This window comes from Schistocerca cancellata, chromosome 3 (assembly GCF_023864275.1).
Source record: "Schistocerca cancellata isolate TAMUIC-IGC-003103 chromosome 3, iqSchCanc2.1, whole genome shotgun sequence".
Classification (NCBI taxonomy): domain Eukaryota; kingdom Metazoa; phylum Arthropoda; class Insecta; order Orthoptera; family Acrididae; genus Schistocerca; species Schistocerca cancellata.
This window is the reverse complement of record NC_064628.1, coordinates 779,305,735-779,327,557: the sequence shown is the minus strand read 5'-3', so window position 1 is coordinate 779,327,557 and position 21,823 is coordinate 779,305,735. Positions and strand designations below refer to the sequence as shown.

General features: G+C 37.0%; 1 protein-coding gene across 4 annotated transcripts in view; it reads left to right on the top strand.

Moving 5' to 3' along the window:
- Positions 1-21,547, top strand: part of LOC126175828 (dynactin subunit 1) — a 150,256-nt gene extending 128,709 nt beyond the window's left edge. For all 4 annotated transcript variants that reach the window (XM_049922828.1, XM_049922829.1, XM_049922826.1 and 1 more), the window contains 6 exons: positions 693-867; positions 2,270-2,463; positions 2,587-2,703; positions 8,450-8,605; positions 9,066-9,155; positions 20,139-21,547. In XM_049922828.1, coding sequence (XP_049778785.1) covers positions 693-867; positions 2,270-2,463; positions 2,587-2,703; positions 8,450-8,605; positions 9,066-9,155; positions 20,139-20,297 — 891 coding nt within the window. In that variant the 3' untranslated portion in view covers positions 20,298-21,547. The remainder of the gene's footprint in view (positions 1-692; positions 868-2,269; positions 2,464-2,586; positions 2,704-8,449; positions 8,606-9,065; positions 9,156-20,138) is intronic.
- The last annotated feature ends 276 nt before the right edge of the window (positions 21,548-21,823 follow it).

Below are 21,823 nucleotides of genomic sequence, written 5' to 3'. Positions count from 1 at the left end.
GATATTAGTTCTGACAGGTAGGCAATATAACAACAACAATGCAAATATTGGCCATCTTGTGTCTGGAGATGATTCAGCGAGCCGTAATTATCAAATCATTGAGATTTGGAACACCGGATGCATAGCTATAGTTACTTTAGTCTGTTAGTCCAAATCTGGATTACTAACACAAGTTTCCCTGGACCCTGGAAACAGTGGAAAATACAAACCATGGACATCCTCATTAAAAACTGGTAGGAGAGAAATGGTTTTAGTGAACATCATTACACCTGAGGCGAAGATTTTTTGTTTTTTGATTAAGGAGGAAAAAATGTTTTCACAAGAATTTATTGCACTGAGTAAACATAGAATAAAGAAGAGTTGTGAATATATGAGATGCCAGGATGACGTGGTAAATATTTGGGCTTACTAAGAGAAAAATTGATGTATTATGCATGGTTCAGTGTTTGTCTTTCAAGTTAGTAGTACATTAGTGTGGGAGAGAGAGAATTACAACATACACCATAACTAGCATGTTGCCATTAGAGGCCTGATTATCAGCCACCATGTGTTTTGCAAGTGACCTATAGCAAATTTTTCTTTTTTGTGAAATATTTCCAAGCAAGCTGTAACCTCGTATAGAAGGTATTACTATACTTTAAAATTTTGTATTTTACCAGTTATATTAATAGCAATGATTAACTTTTCCACAGAGAAAATTAGATGATTTTCAACAACTTCTGAAACGAAAGGAGAAGGAACATGAAGCATCAATGGACCATTTACAAGCAGATATAGATTCACTAGAGACGGAACGGCGTGAATTAAAAGACAAATTGAAGAGCTTGAACAAGAAAGCTATTAATGAGGGATTTCCAAGGAAAACAGGTTCGTTCTATTATCACTGTTAATATTGTAATATTGTATCTCAATTCCTCTTTTGTTGCTTGCTAATTCTAGGTTACGTACTTACGTTTAGCGAGATTATTGAGCACTGATAATTGTTTATGAAAATATTCCTAACACATGATGATTCATTATCCTTTCCTGGAAGCAGCTATTGCGTTGGGTGTCACATATGCAGCAGCAGCAGCAGCAGCAGCTATGATACATGAAATAGCATTATCAGTTTGGTAATCATTCTACTGTTTTCATTGTTGGTAATTTTTTATCCTGACCTACTATCTTTCACTTGTCTTACACTTATGGATGAATTCTGTATCTAATCACTGTTGAATCTCATTCCCACCTTTCTTTTCTGTCTCTTATTAGATGAAATAACCATTGGTTTTTAGGATATTATTTGTGGGACTTACTACTGTATTCTCTGTTGCCAATTTAGTCAACAAAATCTTTTCCTATATACATCTGAATTAAATTAAATTAAAAAATATACCCAGTTGAAAAGTGAAGCTTTAGATAAGTGTCATGTCGGAAGATGGCAGAATTAACTATTCTGAATGCCATGCCATGAATAGCTCTGGACAGTAATAATGCTCTTCTCCAGCCCGCTACACAGCTGTACTTCAGTGGCAATGTTATTTTATTCAATGTTACTCACACTAACACTTTATAAGGCAACGTAGAAGGTGTCAGCACACCCCCCCTCCCTCCCCCCTCCTCTATCTAGCCCCCATCAAGACAGCAGTGATGTAGCGTTTTTAAATGTATATGTTGTACATCATTGTGTATGAATTGGATCTTCAAAATAACTTCATAGAGTTGCAACAGTTTTACATTCTTAAGCTCATATGATATATCATAAATGTTCAACAACTTTTATACTGTTTAGTAATAATGCATAGATTTCGTTGGAATAGAATCAGCACTTAAATGGTCCCTCAGCCATGTAATATAACAGAGCTTAAATTCTTGTGCTTAGCTACGTGGATAAGCTTAGAAAGCTTTTGATGCTTCAGCCTTTCGGGAAAAAAAGACCAAAATTATCTATTCATATTTTCCATGAGAAGCGTAGCTAGGATCGGAAATTAGCAGTAAAAGAACTGCAATATAAAATGCTCAGTCCAAAGATAGTAAAGTTGGTGCTCTGAGTTACATGTAAGTAATTGAATCTGTTAAATGCAATGCAGGGTAGAATTTTACATGTTTTAAGAATGACTGACTGTGAAGTTTTTGTTTTGAATTTCACTTGAGTTGGACTATTAATTAATTGTTACTGCTCAGTCTGTGAAGACTGCAAAGTTAATAGGTTGTTGAATTTGTAAGGTTCTATCTGACTCACAGTCTTTATTTGTGGGCATTAATTCTAGTTGTGTTATATGACTTACAGCAGTTGCAACTCAGGAACACTCACTCATGGGTCCTATTAGCATCATATCAAGTGCTGGAGCTGGTGGAAACGAGTTACTTCTTCAGGAACAGATTCACAGTCTTCGCCGTGCCCTGTCAGTTGCCTTAGAAGAGAAGTGGAAGCTAGAAGCAGCCATTAAATATAAACGCTTTTTGGACATGAAGCCTCTCAAGGTTCTGATTTATTCAAGTTTTATACTTCCATGAGTTTTCTTGGTTTTGGAGTACAGCTGTAGATATAGATATCTGTTACAAGCTACTTTCGTTATATGATAGTTGAATGTTTTCTTTTTGTAGGTGCCTAAGAGGGTAACAACAGCTAGTCTTATGGAGAAGGTGAGGGAGAAAGAAGCAGATAATTGGTCACTGAAGACAGCAGAATCAATACTTAAAAAGGCAGTTGAGCTGCAAAAGGTAATAGTGACAATTTTGTTAAATTGATTATTCAAAGGTGGCAACAAATGGGTTCCACATTTACAACATTACTGTAACAGTTATTCATCATTTACTTCATCATTGTGTCTCAATTTTTCCAGAGCTGTACTGTAAATGTGAATAAGGTAAAGGTGCCCTGAACTTGAAGATAGGTTTGAATACCACAGTACTTTAGTAGGCATGGCAGGAAGTAGTGTGCTCTTGCTTCCTTCCAGACTTTCAGCAGTTCTACCCCATCACTACATTTTGTCATAAACTCCAAACCATCATGGAGACTGACATTATGAACCCTGGACTTTAGGATTTGTTGTCTGCCAGAAATGTTATCTGACCAGTTCAGTGATATCACTACTAATGCACTCTATTAGCCACTGAAAATTGCTGAGCGAATTAGAAGTATAGGTTTGTAAACCAAAGTTCTGCTTTCATTATAGAATACCATAAAGAGTACATTCCTGGTTGGAGAGCAAGGAATGAGAGATTTTTAAGGGAATGTGAGGAACATCCTAACTCTCGACAGTGCAACAGATTTTTCCAGTCATTGGACGAGTGTCAAACACAGATCTAGCATGGAATGGTATAATCCTTAGATTATACCCATCCTAGAAGGAAAGCCTTGTCTATCATTAAGAAACTAGGGTTACCAAATCCTGCAACCAAAACCCAAAAACTCGATTAATTTGAATGACTTTGCTAAATACCTAGTATCAGTTTCCAGGAATGCAAAAAACCAGCAAACCAAAAGTGATATCAAATTACAATTGAATATCAAGATAACAGGTGCCCATCATAGTTCAAAATATATAACTGCATCTACATCTATACTCTGCAAACCACTGTGAGTGTACATTCCAGTGTATCAGTTAGTAGGGTTTCTTCCTGGTCCATTCACATAGGATGTGATCAAACAATAGATACAGACATTCCCACCTGTTAAGATAGTAGGTCTGTGTCTGCTATGGGAAATCATAGAGCGCTGTGCATGGTACTTTGGTGAGTGAAATCTGAGACTGAGTTGTAAAATGCGTATCTCCCCAATAACAGCAAAGCAGTAGATAGAGGGAAGTAGTGCCAGCTACATAAAGAAACAAAAGTTGCCTACAGAAACAACAGAGTGGTAATCCACTTTGCTGAAATAGTAGCTCAGCTCTAATAAAATAAATAAATAAACCAGAATGCAGCTTATCTAGATTCAGTAAATGCAGAGATACTGCTAATACTGAGCAAGTAGTGTTCCTTACTTTATGGTGGTGCTAAATGAATTCCCACTGCGAGGCAACAGCAGTGGTAGTTACCCTCAAAGCAGTAGACAGAGATCACCAAGGAAACACACTCTTAAATGCTGATTTGTTTCTTCAATGCTTCAAAGAGAATAAGAGAGGAACTACTGTTTAGTAAGCTGGAATAAGATAGTAACTTAGCCAGTGTGAATTACTCTAAACCTGGATTCAGGAAAGGGGAGTCCACAGGTGATATTGCAAATAAAGTTTGAAAAATTATTAACACATTAGAGGAGAACTATACATTTGGCATTACAATAAATATTGGCTGAGCTTTTGACCAGCTATAGTGGCCTGTTTCATGACTGAGACAAATAAGATGCCCAAGAAACCCGTAGTTAAGTCTCTAAGAATAAAGTAGAGAAAGGAAGACAATTGATTTGTCAGGAAACAGTGATAAAATAACGTAACTACAGTTCTGACAAGCCCTCCTGGAATGTCTCGTACAGAAAATAGGTGAACTACCCTAATCAAAAGGAAACATGCAGCAGTAATTTGATGATAATAGTAACAGACCTTGCAGACATCAGGGTTCAGAAAAGAAACATATAATAACTACAAAGAAAACATTATGTTTGGTACTTAAGGGGAAATTGTCATGGACAAGAAATCCGCTATAAGGAAAAATGAGAATACGACCAAGAGACGGCGAGTAACAAGATACTTTAGGTTGTATATTGAAAAGAAGTAAAATTTTCATGAACGTATTGAAATTATCTACCAGTGAGCTTTTAGTCTCATGAACAAAATTGCAGTGAATAGTCAAAATAAGCTCCCCTACTTCTAGGTACCATCATATTGTATAACAATGTTATATTTGCCTCCATAATACATTACACAGAAAGTGTGTGAACACATGGGGCAAGACAGGTTAAAACTAAACAAGCCATTCACAGAGTTGGAGGGGAGCATACTACTGAGAGCATGTCTGCAGAAGATCTTCTCACAACATAAGAAAATTATCCTTAAGACCTGATAATTAGAAAGAAGAGAACTAAATACTAGTTCTGACATAAAAACATAAAAAAATGTGGTACAGGTGTTAGAGGAAAGAACAAACTCTAAAGAAGAAAACATTATCTGCACAATGCAAGAGCGGCAGGACAACTGGACAGGAGGTACAAAAGGACAATGTGTTAAGGAGTTTTTTCCCACTGTGAAGGAAAAACTTCAAATAAGATATAGAGGTGTTCTGAAAATTAATGCCTTCAAATTTTTAATATGAAAACTCATAAAGCTTTTTAAATAAAATAAGTGTTACTAATTTGCTAATGCAGTGCCTGTGTTTTTAACAACATTCTACATCTTTATTCTCCATACTAACATATTTATTCCTTAACTTTGTCACCCTGGCAGTGAACACATTTCTTCCAACGAGAGACTGGTTTGTTGATACCATCTCTGTACAGTGTTTAACTTTGTTGATGGAGTCACTTCAGGCCTGCTTGCGCGGTTTCATCAGTATCAAAGTGAAGTCCTCAAAGGTGTTCTTGAAATTTTGGAGCAGATTGAAGATTGGATGATGTTAGGTTGGAACTGTATGGAGGGTGATCAGTGACAGTGCACCCAAGGTGTGGTGATCCCTTGATGCCTCAGAACATGTCCTACCAACCGATCCCTTCTTCTGGTCAAGTTGTGCCACAAACTTCTCTTCTCCCCAATCCTATTCAATACTTCCTCATTAGTTATGTGATCTACCCATCTAATCTTCAGCATTCTTCTGTAGCACCACATTTCGAAAGCTTCTATTCTCTTCTTGTCCAAACTATTTATCGTCCATGTTTCACTTCCATACATGGCTACACTCCATACAAATACTTTCAGAAATGACTTCCAGACACTTAAATCTATACTCGATGTTAACAAATTTCTCTTCTTCAGAAACGCTTTCCTTGCCATTGCCAGTCTACATTTTATATCCTCTCTACTTCGACCATCATCAGTTATTTTGCTCCCCAAATAGCAAAACTCCTTTACTACTTTAAGTGTCTCATTTCCTAATCTAATTCCCTCAGCATCACCCGACTTAATTCGACTACATTCCATTATTCTCGTTTTGTTTTTGTTGATGTTATCTTATATCCTCCCTTCAAGACACCATCCATTCCGTTCAACTGCTCTTCCAAGTCCTTTGCTGTCTCTGACAGAATTACAATGTCATCGGCGAACCTCAAAGTTTTTATTTCTTCTCCATGGATTTTAATACCTACCCCGAATTTTTCTTTTGTTTCCTTTACTGCTTGCTCAATATACAGATTGAATAACATCGGGGAGAGGCTACAACCCTGTCTTACTCCCTTCCCAACCACTGCTTCCCTTTCATGTCCCTCGACTCTTATAACTGCCATCTGGTTTCTGTACAAATTGTAAATAGCCTTTCGCTCCCTGCCACCTTCAGAATTTGAAAGAGAGTATTCCAGTCAACATTGTCAAAAGCTTTCTCTAAGTCTACAAATGCTAGAAACATAGGTTTGCCTTTCCTTAATCTTTCTTCTAAGATAAGTCGTAAGGTCAGTATTGCCTCACGTGTTCCAGTATTTCTACAGAATCCAAACTGATCTTCCCCGAGGTCGGCTTCTACTAGTTTTTCCATTCGTCTGTAAAGAATTCGTGTTAGTATTTTGCAGCTGTGGCTTGTGGATATCTACAAGTATATCTGTGGATATCCACAGTAATAACTTATGTGTGATTAACAATTGGAGGACAGTATCAGTATTAACACTTTATCTGCTGTGGGTGTGTAGACTTGACCTGCTACCCCATTCCCCAGGTGTTGTGGACATGTACATGCATGCTGCTTGGGTTTTCCTATGGTACTATGGATGTCTGAATGGTTCCTGAGCGACTGACCTCTGTGCTGCAGATGAGTTACTTCCATATCTTGATGAATAAAAGTGTTTTAGTATTTATCATACAACATGTGGCTCATTGTGTGCTGTTGTTTACAGAAAACCTTGTTTCATTATCTTAAATCATTTGTGGTATATGACTATCATTATGACAACATGATTCGTGTGCAAGGATGTGAACTGGAGTGTCACACACGACCATCCTTCGTATATAAAACCCAATAACTCAAGAATGAAATAAGATATCTATCTGCTCTCAATTTTAAATAAAATTTTGATATCTTACCTGCATTTCTTTCACTGTAATGTAGGAGCTAAAATCAACTGTATCTAAAGTATATGCAGTGCATTTTTAACTTTTCCAACTCTGTAAAGTTTCGTGTGGTGTTTTACTTAATGTGATGCATTTACAGTTAAGTATGACGAGTAATGAAAACAAATTCAATTCTTTGTCGAGTGAAGATATCAGACTGTAGAATATGCAAAAATTAAATATTTTCATCTAATAGTTTTCTAAAAATCGGATGACAAGTATTTCATGTCAGCTGGAACTCAGCATAGGCACCAGCATTTGGTTAGCAACACAGCTATAACAAATGGAGCATCAGCATGGAATGCAAAGAGCTCATCTATAGCAAAGAAAAAATTTAGTCACTATTAGTATTAGTATTGGTATCTATTTTAAGTTGCTATTTGTTCTCATTTGGGATGGACCTGCACTGTATTGGCTTGGATGCACAATGTTGGATACATGCATAGTTGACATCTACAAGACATATCTTCCTGGTTTTCCATACAATTAAATGTGCATCTTGTTTCAATCACACCAACAGCTGCCGTACGTCAGTCATTTCTGTTTAGTTTACAGTAATAGAGGTCACTTGTGCAACTACTGAAAGCTACCATAATGCGACTTGAAGGTTTTTCTAGGGCAGTTCACTGGAATCCTCACTTCATGGTCTATGCATTACATGCCTCACAGATAATGTTCAGTATGATGGAACATTATGGTGACCTAATATACATTTGATAAATGAACTACATAACTAACTTCAAACAGTATGCAATATGTGATGACAGTTTTAATGAGACTTCCCAACATCAGAAATATTCCATATAAAATTTCACAAAATCCATATCATGAATTTTAAAGGCTATGTTGTACTGAAATATGCATGTGATTGGCTTCTTTGTTCTTAGTCAGTGGAATGTAAATTGTGAGATCAGAATTCAGGAAACGAAAATCTAGGCTAGGGACAATCGTATTGTTATAACTCTGGCATAACAAATAAGTTCAAATGGTTGTTTACAAAATTTTAATATATGTAGATGCAGATAAGGATCTTATGGATGTGGTGCAGAGGCAGATTTCATTTCTCTTTTCCATACAGACCTCGTTCATTACCAGGTTGCTCGATTTGTCACAGTGTTGCCACTGTTAATAATTCTTCAGATAATGCCATTCAAAGGTGATAAACTTTTCGGCAAGATAATTATTTTAGTTCACATACCACAAAAGATAAAAAAATGTGTATTCAATTGAAATACATATTTGTTGTAATTCATTGTGCATTTTACTTAATTTATTTTTTGCAGGAGATATATACTGCTTTAGCGACACCAAAAGTAGTGGATATCAGTAAAAGATTTCCAGGCAGCAAAGAGTGGTTGGATCATAATGCTCCTGCTAAACATTTGGCAAATGAAGCTGCCCGTTTGAAACATCTTCGTGAAAAAGTCGCACAGTTGGAGGTACATATTAATAATTCTATTTGTAAAATATGGTAAGAAAGTGTAAAAAGTTACTGGATAGGCCGTTACATTTAGTATGTAATAACATGTTTAAAATAATCAAACCTATGACTGAAGCTTACATAATGCTTGCGGGAGGGACAATGCAACATTAGAAAATTATTTGTACATAATGATGGCATACTGTTAAGTGTTAAACACTATTTTTAATGCAATAAACCTTTTCTTTCAATTCTTGTGGTATTAGCCAAGTAAATATTCCACAAAAATAGACCTGTGTTGTTTCATCATGATCTTTCACTTCTTATTAAAGAGCAATCAAAGTAAAAGTATTAAATTTACACACAGTAAAACAAATGATTTGTTCTATTGTTAGTTACATTCTTCATCAGTTCATCATAATTTAAGTGATGATCATTATCCTGCACTTTTTAAATACATGTATTTATTTATTTTGCAGTCTGAAGCTGCAAAGTTCCTTGTGAAGCGTAAGACAGGTGGCAAAATAGAAGCAGATTTCGCGGTGTTCCCAACAGTTGAAATGAAGAAAGTGAGTTACTGTTTTCCTATATATTTATCATTGCACAATTCTGAATTAAGGTCCTTGGACTTTCTTTACCTCCTAGCTCTCTAATCCTCAAATGGCAAAAATCAAATGACTTACATAAATGCTTTAATTGCCAGAATCTGTAATCAGACAATGCAGTGTTGCTATTAAATGACTAATTTTGTTTGTAGCACTGCATATTACTTTTTTTTTTTACATTCAGTCACATCTCTGAAAGGCACAAATAAAAAGTGTGCGGATTATATGTAGTTGTTTTTTTCCATATGTTTTCAGATTTATCTCAATCCCGCATAGAAGTAATTTGTCAATAACTGTGGCATATTTGGTCCAATTGTTTTCCTTGTACCACTTCTCCCCAGCAAGTCACTTTCTTAGACCTTGACACCTACCCTTCTGATGGCTCCTTAAGATCCCCTATGCATAGTTAGCCAACTATATGTCAGTAATACATCATCTTATGCAGTTGTCACCACATTGTGCATGAGAAAGTCGTCAGTCTTGCCAACCGAAGTGCATCCTAACCTACAGAAGGCCTCTTACTACCCTCAAAAATTAAGCCCATCATATCCTCTTGGTAGTGAGACCATGCCTGATAAACAACCACAAAACAGCACTCTTATTACACAATGATGGAAATTCCTGGTTGGAGCAATACATAAAATAAGTGAAAGAAAACCACTCATCTGTAGCAGACTTATGTGTAGATCTGAGAAACATGTAACAGGAAACACTGTTCACATTAAACATTAAACTGTTCACATTGTCTTTCAAACATTTATGCACACAACCAGACAGGCACCCGAATGCATACTCCCATGGCCATGGTGAGATTGATCATCGATTATCAACCAGACGAAAGGAGTAGAGAGGGTAGAGCATAAAAAACTATAAAAAGAGGTGGAGGGAGGGCAGGGGGGGGGGGGGAGAGAAAGTGCCAAAATGGTGTGGGTGGGGGGTGGGGAAGAGAACTGGTTGGAAAAGGCAGTACATGATATGGGGGGGGAGGCAGGCAAGGAGTGGTGTGGACAGAAGAGAGAAGGGAAAAGGTAAGTGAGGCGGTGGCAGACAGGTTCATGGAGGTTCGGGAGAGGGTGAGTGTGCGAGCGTAGGTTGTGCTGGAAAGACAATTCCAACCTGTGTGGTTCAGAGAAACTTGTACTGGAAGAGCATCAAAATGGGCTGCATAGTGAAGCAGCTGTTGAATTTATTTCTGTTGTGAAATGGAAGGAGAAAACTTATGATCTAAGTTGTAGGTACTATATAAAGAGCTACGTAGGAAGTTAGAGGGAAGATAAGAAAATGTTGTTGCTTCACTACATGGGCCATATGGATACTTCCTTCAAGCACAAGTTTCTCTGAACTGTGCAAGTGGGGACTCTTTTCAGCATATCCTGCTCCCTTGCAATTTGCCTGGTCTAAACATCCATCAACCTGTTTCACAGTGCCTCATTGTACCTTCTCTCTTCTGTCCACACCACTCTTTCCCCATCCACATCATGTACTGCTCTCTCTCCCCCCCCCCCCCCCCCCCAAAATCTCGATTCCTTCTCCCTTTTCCACTAACATCCCTCTTTCTATATTTCTTTTATGCTGTACCCTCTGTACTCATTTGTCTTGTTGTAGGGCTGCAGAGTCTTCTGCTGAAATACATCTCTTTCCTGGTAGCCTTTCCTACCCTCCCTCCCCCCCCCCCCCCCCACACACACACACACACACACACACACACACACACACACACATTCTTGAGCCCAGAAAATTGCTTTCAATAACTGATAATCAATGAAGTCTCACTGTTGCTACAGGAGTGTGCATTTGGGTGTCTGTGTAGTTATGTGTTTACTTTCTCTAGAAGAAGAAAAATAACCTGAAATTTAGTATGACTAGTGTTTCTTGTTGTGTGTTTCTGTGCTCCAATCGCAAGTTCACTATAGGTAAGTGCTTGTCTCTCCATTATCATACTCTTACTAAACACTCTGGACTAGAATGGTTGAACTGCACTTTCTGTTGGGGAAGTTAAGCAAGCAACTATGCTTGCTACAGGTATCATATTTATCTGAAAGGCCTGCTTTCATCCAGGATGTCCTATTGATTCTTAACAAAGTTATTATTAATATGTGTAATCTTGGTTGTCAGAGCTTCTGCTCCATTTCTCTTGGCCTTGACACTGAAGGGACATTTATCTGCAGCATTCATGTTTCCAGTTATGTTAGTGGTTCATTCTTTTCTATTAGGACTCCACATGTGAAAGGCACCTGCATGGTACCACTATTTTGGTTGACATTGGAGCCAACATCTTGCTGCATCAATAACCTCCCCTTATTCATGTACTGCTTCCCGCAGAGTGCATCCTTCATTGGACCAGATGGAAGTTGGAAGGTGTGATACCTGGGCTGTAGGGTGGATAAGGAGCTTTGTGAGTTCATCTCAGATGACCATTCTTATGCAAGGCTCTACATTGTCATGGGGAAGGAGAAGCTCGTTTGCATTTTTGTAGCAACCAATGTGTTCCTACATTGCAGGAATAGCAACTGTGTGCAGCTGACCAGCATGCGGGAGAGCAGATAGGTTTGCACAACTTTGTTGTGACAATGACAGATGCCTCACCCTTGACTCACTGTGCTTTTGTTCATTGCCAGGTCTTCATAGACATTTTCAAGCACCTATGATGCTCTGGTTTTCTGCCAAAAGAAACTCAAATGACAGCACTCTGCTTGGAACACATCTTCATTACAGATGCAATTTCAAAGGCTGTCAGAACTTCATGAAACTGTAGGGCTGAATCCACAATGCCCCACAACAGGTTCCACATTTTTTAACTGAAATTGGCCAAAAAAAGTGTTGCATTACATTTTGTACACCCCTCTTAACATACTACATTCTTCTGCTTCTAAGAAATGATGCCAAAAGCTTCAGGACAACATACATGGAGAAGTTTTGATTCTCTGGTGGATGCTTATCCTTTTTATGGTATGCTGAATGAATATTTGATGTACCTACTTTTAACCAAAATTTGATTCAGAATTTATCTACCTTACCAGCCATATACTGTGTAAATCTCAATTTGGATGTAGTGGGAAAGAGCTATCAATCACTTATGATTACTTATCCTAGCTTGTAAAGCAAGGAACAATTTTCAGTCAACCATTCAAGAAATTCTGACACTAAATCAGAAATGATGCCAAAAGCTTCAGGACAACATACATGGAGAAGTTTTGATTCTCTGGTGGATGCTTATCCTTTTTATGGTATGCTGAATTAATATTTGATGTACCTACTTTTAACCAAAATTTGATTCAGAATTTATCTACCTTACCAGCCATATACTGTGTAAATCTCAATTTGGATGTAGTGGGAAAGAGCTATCAATCACTTATGATTACTTATCCTAGCTTGTAAAGCAAGGAACAATTTTCAGTCAACCATTCAAGAAATTCTGACACTAAATCAGATTTATCTGTTATTGACCTACATCGCCTGATATCAAAGTGTAAAAAATTTCATAGTTTGCCTGAGTCTTGGAGAGGGGAAAAATCATACAAAACTGCATTGAATGCATCTAGTTCAGAAAGATAAGCACTGAAAACTGTAAATCTAATGCGGGCATTTACGGCTAATATTTGTATTACTGCTGGTACTTGTTTTATGGCATTGGCCCATTATCAAAGGTATAATTCACCACCTAATATTTCATCTGTCAGTACTGGCAACCTCGTCAGAGGCTTTAATGACACAGAAAGCAGCTGCAATCTTAAACAGTATCAACAAGCCAAACCATTTATATGAATCCACGCAACAGTTGGTTTGTGACGTCATCAGACCACTGCCTAAGATTGCTGAGTCGCACCAATGGATGTTTTGGAGCATGTAGCGGGAGAGAAGTAAAACAAACTCCGCCAACTCTTCCCCATGATGAGCTCCGTAATATACGTCAGCGTGACTCTGCGATATTAAGCATTGGTGTGATGAAGTCACGAACTGATGGTTGCATGGATGTGTATAAATAATTCAGGTTGCTGATCTTGTTTCAGATTGTAACTCTGAGTCACTAAAGTCTCTGGCAGTGTATCCGGAATGTGAAATGTTAGGCATACAATTATGCCTTGGCCCACGGTCTAAAGCCACTAAAACAATATATTCAACAGTAACTCGAACTGTTGTTTCAAAGTTGTCAGTGTGCTTCTGCCTCTTTGCACAGCATTATGCAGTTAAGCATTGCATCATCCACAGACAGTGCTATGAATGTTCATGTTTCTCTTTACAGATGGCGTTGATGGTCCTGTCTTGTGTGAAACATTTTGCTTGTGTAGTCATCCATCTCCCTTCAAGATATGATCTAAAATTTCCCATTATTTCATGTATTTTTCAAATTCTGAATGTCTCACATAAAATGAAGAAGATAACCCACACCTGCCTCTTCCTCTATTATATCGAATGTCATCTGTTTGTGAATGAAATACTAGTTTTGATAGAAAAGTTTATCCTGTGGGAGTAACCTTGTTAATTAACGTAACTTTTAATGATTCAGCAATGTCGGGAATAAGAGTATAATCATCACCTCTTATTTCTTCTTGTCTTTGTTTCAGTGCCTTTGGACTCTTGCTCTGAAACTTGCTGCAGATATTCTAAATATTCTATCGCTTCCTGGTCTGATAACTTAAGTCATTTTCAATATTTGTTTCACGACTTATACCCAACCAATCTTTTTAGGTCTTGTAAGGCTTCAGCATACTCTCCAACATATTAACAATCAGGTGCAGCTCATTTTCCATTTCTTAGGTGACATAGATGCATAAAGAAACATTAAGCAGTCAAAATGAACACTGCTTTGTCCTAGGTGTGCAGTGAGAAATAAAAACAATGAATATAGCTTCATGTTTGTAATTTGGACAATGCAATCTCTGCTGGAAGGAAATGTTGTTGTTGTCGTCGTCGTCGTCGTCGTTGTCGTCGTCGTCGTCGTCGTCTTCAGTCCAAACGACTGGTTTGATGCAGCTCTCCGTGCTACTCTATCCTGTGCAGGCCTCTTCATCTCTGAGTAACAACTGCAACCTACATCCTTCTGAATCTGTGTAACTGTATTCATCTCTTAGTCTCCCTCTGATTTTTACCATCCATGCTTCCCTCCAGTTCCCTTGATGCCTCAGAATGTGTCCTGCCAACCAATCCCTTCTTCTAGTCAGGTTGTACCATAAATTTCTCTTCTCCCCAATTCTCTTCAGTACCTCCTCATTAGTCATGTGATCTACCCATCTAATCTTCAGCATTCTTCTGTAGCACCACGTCTGAAAAGCTTCCATTCTCTTCTATGTTTCACTTCCATACATGGCTACACTGCATACAAATACTTTCAGAGAGGACTTCCTGACACTTAAATCTATTTCTTCAGAAACGCTTTTTGTGCCATTGCCAGTCTACATTTTATATTCTTCCTACTTCAACCATCATCAGCTATTTTGCTTCTCAAATAGCAAAACTCATCTACTACTTTAAATGTCTCATTTCCTAATCTGATTCCCTCAGTCACCTGATTTAATTCAACTTCATTCCTTTGTCCTCTTTTTGCTTTGTTCTTGTTAATCTTATATCCTCCATTAAAAGTACTGTCCATTCCTTTCAACGGTTCTTCAGAGTCCTTTGCTGTCTCTGATTGAATTACAGTGTTGCCGGCAAACCTCAAAGCTCTTATTTCTTCTCCGTGAACTTTAATTGCTACTCCAAATTTTTGTTTTGTTTCCTTTACTGCTTGCTCAGTATACAGATTGAATAACATAGGCTACAACCCTGTCACAGACCCTTCTCAACCACTGCTTCCCTTTCATGCCCCCTCAATTCTTATAACTGCCAACTGGTTTCTGTACAAATTGTAAATAGCCTTTTTATTCTCTGTATTTTACCTCTGCCACCTTTAGAATTTGAGAGTGTGTTCCAGTCAACAATGTTAAAAGGAAATAGAAGCCACAAAATTTAAAAGTTCTATAAAAAAATATAGTTCTAGACATTTAAAAAATTTATATGTTCACTTCTACTGTGTCTGTCATTAAAGTGATAAAGGAAAATCTAAAACGTCTTGATCTCCCAGATAGATGCTGTCTAAACCTCCTTGCATTACAGTAGTGTCAGACAGGTGGCACCATCCACTGTCTTTGAACTTGGACATAATTTCTGTAAGATTTTTCACCAGTTTTACTTACAAAGAACAAATGTAACACTAGTGGATCTAGAACTATCATGAATATGAATATTAAAATAAGACAATTAATTGTGAAATATTACGGTTTGGCTTGCCGAGTTGTGTTAATTTCATCTGTATTTGTTAAATGATATATCCTGGCTCAGATTACACTTTACATTGGTTTAACTCGACATTGAACAAATTGCGATCAGTGAATTTCCATGTCTTTGTTGCATGGAAAAATGGGACTACACATTCTGGATATATCAACATCTTTCAGGTCAACAGAAGTTTACAGTACCTATACTATGTATTCTATTCGCTCATCATAGATGACTTTCAGCTTTATGTGCCTAAATATTTGTTACAGTACTCACACCTATATTCTTGATAACTCATATTTAACTATTTTTTGGCTGAACTTTTAGAATATTCACAAAATTATAAAACTGCAAAACATTTCTTCATTGTCAGTTCATAAACAATCCCAGTAGTAAGACTGCGCAAATTTTTAGAATAAGAACCATTAGTTCTGTAAAAAGTACTCTGCGTGAAAATTGCTGAAAATGTTTCAGAATCTATTAAATCACTGTAACGTCATAGTAATTTGTATGTTTATACATGCCATTGTAAAAGAAATTAACTTTGTGTATTTACGTGTCATAGCATCAGTGAATTTGTAGTGTATTATCTAGTGCAAAGCTGTGTAACATATCAATACCTTTGTCATACCTAAATCTGTAAATTAAAAAAATGTTTAAAATTATTTGATAAAAGGCATGTAATCAGCATTGAGAAAATACGTATATTATTGTGAATACATTTAACGTAATTGGCTGAAGCATACTTTTGCTATGAGAAGCTTATGTCAGCCTGATATATACAACTTTTATGAATGTATGAAAAAGTTTTATAAAATCACTGTGTTGTGTATTTTACTTACTGTTGATTCTTTGTATTGAAAATGCTGAACAACCTCCAGGAAAAGTTTTAAAAAAATATGGACTCCCATCAACTGCTTTACACCTGCCAACAAAGGAGCAATATATTTCGATTTAGTAAATGTGTAAAGCTGACAATTTCAGCTTGAACTTGAGCTGGGATAGGCTGAAAACAATGTAGTGGCACTCTGCTTAAAATAATATATGCAGCACAATGATTTATAAGACTTTTTCATATACCCACAGGAGTTAAAAGATGTAAATCAGATGGGCATTGGTTTCTCTTCGCTCAAGACTGCCGTGACATGGCTTCAGCTACATGCCATGAATAGATTCGCAATAATGAGTAGCACATCCTCTCATTTTTGATTATATGTTTCTTTTGTGAAATGAGATTAAAAATTTTGTTAAGTTAACAGTTTAGGAATGATTCATTTACTGATGTGTTGCAAAGATTTGCACTAGGTAATAACAGTAGAAAGTGAAGTTAATTTTGTTAATAATGACATCTACAAAACATGAGAGTTAATATAACTTTACAGTTAATTAAGATGCTAATATGTTTTAGTAATTTTACACAGAGCACTTTTTACAGAACTTGATACTGAGATTTTTTTATTTATTTTTTTTTTTTTTTCCAACTATTATGAAGTGTCTTGCAGTTGTCATTTCATGAATATTTTAACATTTTCACTGAAAAATAGTTCAATAAGAGTTATCAAGAGTGGTAGTACTGTAACAAATACCTATGTTTATGAAGGAGAAAGTCTTCTACTATCAGCAAATACAATATGATATGGGGGTGATAAACTTCAGTTAACACAAAATGATCGTGATATACATGTATTCGGAATGTCCTGTCCTGCCATGCCACGTGGTGTACTAGTGACTAGTGACTGCTGTAAGTGGTGCAGTTTCTAAGAACTGTCAAGACCTGGTTATATCACGTGTATGGAGGTATTTATTATGCTGCCATCCACTAGAAGGCAATCAACAGATAGTGCTTTGTTGACGGCATGGAGTTTTGTCTTCCACTATATACAAATGGCGACTTTTAAGTAGCCATAAAAAGGTGTCAGTTCTGACCCTGTTAAAAACCTGTGTAATATAGACTTTTAAATAATTTTCTTGAAAGGGGAACACTGGACTATACTAAATTTTTTCCCTTTCCCTGAAAGCTGGTGGGATTGGGGTCGCGTGACCCCAGGTATGGATGCCCTTGTCAGTGAATAGGTTGAAGTATATAAGCATTTTATGGCACATTCTGTGTTTCTGCAAGCTGCTTGAATGTTTTCGTAAAGTTACTGAATGAGTTATCTCATTTTTATTATTCTGACAGAAACTTAAAAATCCTGATTATACTTGGGTGACATAAGGAGAGACCTTAAAAAAAATAAATAAATAAATAAAATAAAACAAAACTCCGTTTATATCTATTTCAGCACTGACAATTACACACAGCGAATAAGCTCTGCCACATTTGATCACATCCCAGATGAATTCAATCAGGTTCAGATCTGGTGAAGTGGGAGGCTAGCATATCAACTGGAACTCGTCGCTGTGTTTCTTGAACCACACCGTCACACTCCCGGTCTTGTGACATTGTGCATTATCTTGTTGAAAAACATGTCATTGCCATCAGGGAACATGATTGTCGTGAAGGGGTATACATGATCTGCAGGCAGTGTACGATATTTGTTGGCCATCATTGTGCCTTGCACGAGCTCCACTGGACCCATGGATGCCAAGGTGAATGTTGCCCAGAATATAATGGAGATGCCACCAGCTTGTTTCCATCCCACAGTACATGTGCCAAGGATTTGTTCCCCTGGAAGGCCGTGGATTCGCACCTTCCCATCTGCATGATGAAGATGGTATCAGGATTCATCAGACCATGCAACACTCTGTCACTGTGCCAACATCCAGTGCTGACGGTCACATGCCCATTTCAGTTGTAGTTGTCGATGTCATCGTATTAACATTGGCACATACATGGATTGTCAGCTGCTGAGGTCCATCGTTGGGAGTGTTTGGTGCACCATATGTTCGTATGATGTTAGTTTGGCCACAGTTTGCTGACTAAACTGTTTTACCTGTCCGCTCAGCCTATGATATTTGTCACCTTTTAATGAGGGGTGTCCACCCAACCCCATGTCGTCTGGATGTGGTTTTGCCTTGATTTCGCCACATGTTGAAGACACTACCACAGCACTCCTTCAACACCCAACAGTTTGTACAGTTTCTGAAATGCTGACACCAAGCTTCTGGGCCATCACAATCTACTCTCGTTTAAACTTGGATAGATCGTGGGTCTTCCCCATTCTACATGTGGACAGCAAGCTGTGTGTGTGTGTGTGTGTGTGTGTGTGTGTGTGTGTGTGTGTGTGTGTGTGTGAGGGAGACTAGCAGTCATTCCTTGCCCGGTGAGGCTGCTACCTCCTGGACGGTTTTTATGTCAATAGGTCGGTGGTCCTAATGTTTGGCTGATCAGTGCATGTTTGGCCGCTAGAGAGCATCTGGTAGCCTTGCTGTTGTGTTTTGGTTGAGATTGTTGTCACTAAGTATTGTCTTTACTGTGTGCAGCTTTGAATACTTGGAAACAAAATGCACTCTCTCCTATACTGTTGTTTAGGCAGTGCTTTCAAAGAAGTAATACTATAGTGATCCTGAATTTGACATTGAATTTAACAGCTCACAAAGTGCAGAGGAATGTGATGTTACCTCTTTAGAGACTGAAAGTACCAACAATTCATCATTTGACCGACCAGTGTTCACCAGTGGTACAAGATACGTACATACTGTGCTCCAGCCAGATCCTCCAAGATTTATGTTCAAAGGAAACCATTGTGAAATACATGTTAGACTTCATAGCTACACAGAAACTAAAAAATGACTTTTAGTTCCAAGATATTTAAGTCAAAGATGGTGTAGGAGTACACGCAGGATTTTATTGTTGAGGATCTTAAAATTTTTTGTAACTCATAATTTTGATCTTTAAAAGCTACCTTTATATGTCTATATGAAATGTCATTAATTGTAGGAAATAATTGATAAAAAATTTTTTTGGAACATGATTTGGAAAAAAAATTGTTAAGGGGGTTAACCGTAAGTGTGGTAGTTTATTTTATATTCATAAGAATAATGCATAAGTTTGATAACTTCGTTACTTCAGTTGGCTTCTTTGAGAGCCCTGGAGTTCTTACTCTCACATTCAGGTGTATTTGTTCTTTATATTTATTGCCAGTATTATAGTCAGTTTCAGATGCCATGCAAAGTAGGTGTAACATGCTAGAAGCAGAGAGCAGAGTAGACTGTAAATTTGATTATAATAAAGTAGTAGTTTCAGATGAACTGTTATATACCTAGCAAAAATACACACATTATTTTTGCATTAATTTTGCATCATTGCCCACTGTTAAAAGTGGGGTTTTACTGTGTTCTGCTTTCTCACAATCATGGAGAAATGAATGGGAAAATTCTTGTAAAGTGGAAAATAAATTTCTTATTTCATAAACTGTTTGAGTGCCTGAATTATGAGCCTATAAATTAATGTTGTTGCCATAAGGTATAATGTACATGGTAAAATTAGCATCCGAACTTTCCAAGTAGGGTAACTGTGGTCCATCCAGTCAATACAGTGATGTGATGTGATTGTGAAGACTATGATAGTTGTTAAATAATGGCCAAATAATATGTCTCTTCTTTTGCTTGTCAAGTATCAGCTTTTTCAGTAAATAAGGGAGGTTATTTACATTATTTACAATCATTATAACACTTATAATACAAATAAAAGCTTTTTCTGTTCAACTCATTGTTGTCACTATGTAACTATCTTTTACTTTTTTTTCTTAGGCTCTCGAGGAGACGCAGCCAGTAGTAATCGGAAAACTGAAACTACCCAGAGACAAACAGCTTGATAAAGATGTCCCAGATAAGATCTCACTTTTCTTAAGTGATGATCAATTGAAGCTTCTGCACAAGAAGTTGCTAATTCCATTAGGTGTTTGTTAGCGCACTAAGCACAAAGTACTTACATGGAAGTAAACTGAGCTCTATTGCTTTCTGTAAATAAGATTTTTAAATTGATGTGGCCTCTATCAGTTTAATAACTTAACTTATTTATTTAAACTAGCATTTATTGCAAAAGTCCAACAAGTGGAAGTATAAAGTATGAAACTTTATTGAAAATAGATTAATCTACTAAAGTGAGTTGTGACAAGGATACCAGAAAACTCAAGAGTACTGCATTTCAGTAGTAGAATGAGAGAATATGTTGCGGGAAGTTGGCAGGTGTAAAGGTTGTAGTGGGAGAACAGGTCAGCTAGAATACATATTTAACACTGTTGCTTGTGGTACAGTATCTTTCTACTTTGTGTTTCAATGACTACAATTTTTTCCTCTCTTTGTGAAACTGTTCAGAATGGTTTAAAAAAATATGAAGTCCAGAAAGCAGTAACAGCACTATGAGGAGGACAGATTGCTGCTCACCATATGGAGGAGCTATTGAGTCGCATATGGACATAATGAAAAATCCTTTTAATGTTTAAGCTTTTGGAGTGCAAAGTCCTTCTTCTGAAAAAGGACACAGAGATACGGCCACAACTCACACACACATGGCCACTGTCTCTGGGCACCAGCGCCAAGGGTGTGTGTGTGTGTGTGTGTGGGTGTGTGTGTGTGTGTGTGTGTGTGTGTGTGTGTGTGTGTGTGTGTGTGTGTCCTATTTTGGAAGAATGACTTTTTTGTTTGAGAGCTTAGATACTTAGCAGTCTCTTTCATTGTGTCTGTCTGTGACTGAATGATTCCTCTATATGGTGAGTAGTAATCTGTCCTTTACGTATTGTTGTTCTGAGTGGTTTCATTTACTTAACTCCTTATATTCCTGTTTTTCCTTGTGGAAACTCAGGACTGTGTAAACTGTATTTTTAACTGTAGTTTTTTAACATTATTTGGATGTGTGACATTAATTTTTGTCTATTGTTTTTATAAGTGAAATCAAATGTTTGAAGATTATGTAGTAGTGTACAAAGAATTAATTGGAGGTATTTTCATTCAGGGCTGAGGATGGGAAGAGAATTTCAGGAATTGATTCCACTTAGCAATTACTGTGATGGTAAAGATTATAGTACATAGCGAAAAATTAATTCTATTACATCTTTTGTTTGCTTACTATGCTACATATTTTGTGAAGATCATTACCTCTGCTCATAACTGAAGTCTTTCACAGGCAGAAAAATTAGTAAAATATTTTTACAAATTTGTATTGCTTGTTGTTTAATTGAGCTGCAGACTATAAATATTTATGGTTTCAGAATTTAAGAATGGAATACCTAATCTTCCGTGTCAAAATCTATATATGAATATTTTTAAAGATGTCTTTATAAAATAGTGTATTTCACCAAGGGAAGCACATTGGAGGAAAACTGCAAAAAAACACATTGATCAACAGAAGTGTAAATATTTTAAACTGTTTTCCACTTTTATAGAGAAATTTTGAGAAGTGAAATATGTCAGTATTGAGCAATATTAATATTTCA